The sequence below is a fragment of the Pinus tabuliformis genome, chromosome 1_1 (assembly GCF_031772625.1).
Source record: "Pinus tabuliformis cultivar Carrire ecotype Pingquan chromosome 1_1, CPIR1, whole genome shotgun sequence".
In the NCBI taxonomy this organism is placed as follows: domain Eukaryota; kingdom Viridiplantae; phylum Streptophyta; class Pinopsida; order Pinales; family Pinaceae; genus Pinus; species Pinus tabuliformis.
Window position 1 is genome coordinate 618,068,915 of NC_142297.1, and position 5,626 is coordinate 618,074,540.

Consider the following 5,626-nt stretch of genomic DNA (forward strand, 5'->3'; position numbering starts at 1 on the left):
ATTGAATAAAATAAATGTATATAATAATGAATGGTTTTAAATAAGTTGTCATCTAACGAAACAAAAACATGGCAATATTCAATAAAATTGAGACAATGAAAAAATTAATTTATATAAATTAAAATTATTAAGTATAAATTAATCTATAGAAATTAAAATTAGTAAGTATAAATAATTCAAACAGAAGAAAATTTAAGTTATATAAATTAAAACTAACCAGTGTAAATAATTATAAGATTTAATGTTTTCATAAAAATTATAAGATCAAATTTAATTAATAGGAATAAAAAACAGAAGAAAATCATATTAGTTTATATTGAAACATAGGAAAAAAATATTATTTTATTAAAAATAAAATTGACAAACATAAATAACGATAAAGTTAAAATATATATAATAATATATAAGACATTGAAAATGATATTAAAATATACTGATACAGTCTGTGTATATACTTATGTGAAAATATATTGAAATCTGTTTGTTATTATCTGTCTTTTTAATTTTAATTATAAAAATTATTTAAAGAAAGAAATGATTGATAAAATAGTAGGATAAGTATTGAAATAAAATCAGTATAGATTTATTTTAAATGGGGTATTTAATAATTATAATTTATATTATTTTTTTATTTAAAATTTAATTTTTATTTTAAAAGGCCACATATGGACCAATTGGTTTATTATCATGTTAATTTTAATTATAGAAATCATTTAAAAAAATAAACTTTAAATCCCAGGAAAATAATAAATCTGTTTGTTATCATCTATCATGTTAATTATAATTATAAAAATCATTTTAAAAAAATAAATGATTATTAAAATAACTAGTCAGGTACAATCGAGAATAAATTTTAAATCCCATTAAGAAAAGGAAATCAGAATAACATTACTATTTTACCAGTAGAAGTACATTCAGTTTACAGTACAGAAATCTCTCCTCCAACTTCCAACCAGTGACACTTCAATCCAATAACCCGCACAGTATTTCACAAAATTACAGCAACCCCCAATAAAAATTTACAGAGCGCTTTAATGGAACTGCCTACTTTGCATTTTACAATATTTCACAATGCATCGCGTGCTACGTATTGTCATACAGACGCCAAGAGACGGAAGAACATTTCACTGTTACAAGTTTCAATCATCTCCATGGTTGGCCCATCGCAGCCAATTGACGGAGATTCCTTCCAGAAAACCAGACATAGTTTTGCTGTCAATTTACAGATTTAAGAAAAGGGGGAAAAAATGCAGAATGTACAGAATGGAAAATTCTCATCTTTCGAGATTTATGGGCTTCATGTTGTCCATGTCCATGGAGCCCTGTGATCCCTCTGTCGACAGCCGGTGCCCTCCGCAGGCAATGTCATTATCGGTGCTTCCGAGTTCGATATCGTGGTCAATCATGGCCTTAGCCTCCAGGGACTGATACGTGGTCGGAGCCTCGGCTCTGTGCGTGGTCATCTTGGCGTAGACAACGATCGTGAACAACACTATGCCAGCCAGGTACCAGTTGAATTGTAAGTTAGCGAGCGCCTTGGCTCGCATAGTTGCTTCCTGGGTAGCGCACTTGACCACATAGTGACCCTCGGTCCGCACCATCTGGCAACCCTTGGGGACGAAGAGCGGGATCCAGAGCATGAGCCCCATGTGGATGAACCACGCCCCCTGGAACACCAACGACGCGGAGTTCACCGTTGCCAACATAAAGCTATGCGGGAACGCAACCTCGAGCAACGTGGCCGACAAAGTGACGGCGAGGATGAGCTGGAGGAGCCAGTGGTAGTGCCCCTCTGCCCCCATGTGATCGGCTGAGTGAAGGTGGAAAAGCAGCAGCTCCTGGCTAAAGGCAAGCGCCACGATCACGTGCAGCGCCCCCGGCGGAAACGTGAACTTGCGGAGTTCCGCGTATAGAACCACGGAAGCGTAGATGAGGAAGAACAACGATATGGAAGAGTGCTCGAAGTTTTGGAGGTGCTCCGGTGGGATGCTCCAGTCGTCTGCCAGGGGTTGGTGCCTCTCAGGCCCGATGAACAGCTCCGCCAAAATTGATAAACAGGAGCCCACTATAATGACCACAGGTTCCGCGTACTTGAACTTTCCTCTGCCAAATGCAGCAGGGAACCAGGGCCGAGTCTGGAAATCCCATGGAGAGTGCGCGTAATTTGAGATTGTATTGTAGAGATGCCAGAGGCCGAGGAGCAGAAAGCCTGTCCCCGGTGCCACATGGCCTATAAATGTCCCCATAACCAAAATAAGCTCAGAAGCTCTGAAGCAGAAGCAACGCAGAAAGAGGCTTGAAAGTCTGAGAATGCTACTAAATTGGTAGTGGGAGCTTCAGGTGTGACTATGAAATTTATATTTGGAGGGTCTTAATAGGGGCCATGAGGTTATAGTCAAATTTGAGGCTTCTAGATTGTTCTCTGTTCTAGACGCCCCTACTGTCTATTCATGTTTTAACAGGTGGATGAAGACTATGGGCTCATGAATTTTAGTTGGAGGTGGGGCACTTTTGGGCTTCAATCTGCCACATTAGTGTGACAGAAAGGCGACACAGAGGCGAAAAGGTATGGTATAATCCCAACAACTGGATTGCTTTACACTTTTGAAAGGTTGGACACCTTCAAATTTGAATTGTGGGCGCGTTGACCTGGGAGCCGCAGTGTGGGGGATTCCATTCCAGAATTTATGAGAGGCCGCAATTTCTCGATTAAAGATAAGATTTGGCCCGCATTCCCCCACCCGAACAAACCAATTCCAGCATCTCCATTGAACGCAGGTGCACGCTCTCCACATGCTTGACGGAAAATGTGACAGAACATTAAAATGAAGTATAACCTTGAATTTGTCTCAGTTTTCAGCATGAGGGACTTTCTCAATTCTGTGAGCAGTTGTCTAACCCGACTTTTTGAAAGTTTTTCCGGCGGGTTTTTCCGGTGAAAATCTGGCAGCAATTTATTGGAATCTCAAGTTTGATAGCTAGTTTCTGCACAATCAAAGCGTCCCAGGGGTTTTTCAGGGTGCTGAATAAAAAACCATTTTAACTGCAACAAATCATGATTTAATCTCAATTTCTTCCGCCGGATTCCGTCACCGGAATCTCCAAATGGTCGCATTATAGACAACTCCATTTTGTGATAGTAAATGGGCAATTTTATCAAGAGTAGTTTTAAATTTTTAAGTGTAATTTGTTGGAAAGTTGTTTTTTGTTTTGTTTTGTTTTTTGGATTTAATTTGTATCAGATTATTGAAATTATAAGTTTGATATATAATTTTTTTTTGTAATTTAAATATTTAAAAGTTTGTGAGGGATTATTTAATTAAGGAGCAATCTTGAAGTATTATAGTTTTAATATTAATTATCGTAGATAAATGTTTTTCGGATTAATCACATCATTATGATTAGGTTGAAGTTTTGAACCAACCAATGTGGTTCAGGACATTAGTTGGTTCGAAATGTCCAGCTAATCCTAATTATGTGATTAATCCCAAAGATATTTATTTACTATATAAATCACAAAAGTCTCAAATCTAACATTAATTATCATCTTATAAAAAAAAAAAAAATCATTAAATCTATAATCACAACAATACCTAAAAACTTCATAAACCACTTAAACTAACACTTAATATATATATATATATATATATTATTATGAGTGATTTTTTAATAATTTTTTTTTATATAAATTTATACACTTTCCAATTCACTTATCCCACAAACAAAATGTTTTATATATGAGTTCAATGTATTTTATATGAGTTTAAGTTTATTTGAGCGTTTTTTCTATTTCATAAACAAAGATATTATATATAAATTTGACGGCTAGAGATGATAATTTTAAAATTAAATTTTAATAATATAATAATAATAATTATCTTTTAATCTTATTATTTAATTATATATTAAATTAATATATTATTTTTTTAATATAAAATAATATATTCTGTAAATTAATATTCAAAACTTTTTAATATAAAATAATACATTTTCTATATATAATAATTTGATGACATAGTTTATCATATATATCTACTAACTCTTTTTACATTTCAACTTACAAACCATTTTATATATTTCACCTTACAAACCATTTTATATAGTATGTTTATAAGTATGTCAAAATTTAATGTTTTTTTATTATATATTTATATTATTTTGACAAGTTTAATATTAAATTTAATTGTTTAGTATTTTTATGACCATTGGTAAATATTATAATATCAAATATTAATTATTATATAAATAAATATGATAATATAATTTTTTTATATCTGTTAAATACCAACAAATTTATATATTATTTTTGGATATTTTTGTATGGTTAATAAATTTGAAGTTAAAATGGATATATTTTTGTTTTATTTTAAATTGAAAAGAAAATGGTATATAAGTATTATTTGAATTGCTTTTTACCAAATTTCTATTGTATATAATAAGTCTTGAAATATGTTGTTTTTGAGCTAGTCTATGTAATCTTGAGTAGCTTCGACTAAGGGGCATGTAAGTCGTAAAAATAAGGATCTCAATGTTAATGATGACCTTTACACTAGGTGAACTTGACATAGGTTATTTGATTGAAATATTCATTTTATTGGAAAAACATTATAAACTCATATTTATTATTAATATAATTAGATCACTTTTCTATTTTAAACTTTTCTTTTAAACGATTAAAAAATAATTAAGCCCTTGCTAAGTATTTTTCTCTATTTTCGGTGACCTAGATTTGAGCTCATGTTGCACATTTTTTCTTGCTGCCTCGGCCTCCAGTCGTTGTCATGGCCCCTTCGGAGCCTCCTCCAGATGGGGCTCATCCTCCTGCTTCCACTCTTTCGAATCAGCCTGAAGAATCTGCCTCTGCTTTCACCTCCCTGATCTCTTCTTTGGGACCTCCTCACTCAAGGCCTACTATCTCCAAGTTTGTCAAGAAACTCAATGACATTCCTGAAATCGTATTACCTCCAACTCTTCCCCGTCGAGTTGCCCTCTCCCTTTCTGAGTGTGGCTTGGTTGGACAATTTACAGGCCTTTGGCCTTCTCCCAAATTAGTGCAGAAGTGGGTCGAGCAAAACTGGTCACATTCAATCAGTGGGAAAATCTCCATACACTTCTATGGAAGGGGATACTACACATTCCATTTCGAAACCAAAGAAGACAGAGACCTGATCTTCAGGAACAGACCATATTTCATGGACACAAGGGGACTTTATCTTAACCGTTGGATGCCAGACTTTGATCCTGAGTTGGATGTCCTGAATGTTGTTCCAGTATGGGTGCACCTTCCCCACCTCCCACTCCACTGCTGGGGAGATGAGTCAGTTAAAGCTATTGGAAACACAGTTGGAAAATACATAGACAGAAGCGAACCAAAGGAGAATATGCATGCTTGTGCTCGTATCTGCGTGGAAGTCGACCTGGGAAAAGTCTTTCCAGTGATGATCAAAGTTGATAGTTGGATGCACATACAACAACTAGACTACGAACAAATCTCGTTTAAATGCAAGGTATGTCACAAATACGACCATTTTGCTAATAGATGTCCAAAAAAGCAAGAAACTGATGAAGTAGAAGTTCTAGAATCAAAATGGGAACCTGTTAAAAAAGAAGAAGACAACCAACAAAT

At 34.3% G+C, this 5,626-nt stretch overlaps 1 protein-coding gene across 1 annotated transcript; it reads right to left on the reverse strand.

Moving 5' to 3' along the window:
* Window positions 1-847: 847 nt before the first annotated feature.
* LOC149214828 (uncharacterized) lies at window positions 848-2,349 on the reverse strand. The gene has a single exon (XM_089390980.1). It carries the CDS (start codon window positions 2,244-2,246, stop codon window positions 1,275-1,277), a length of 972 nt encoding a protein of 323 aa, XP_089247106.1. The 5' UTR covers window positions 2,247-2,349; the 3' UTR covers window positions 848-1,274.
* Between the last annotated feature and the right edge of the window lie 3,277 nt (window positions 2,350-5,626).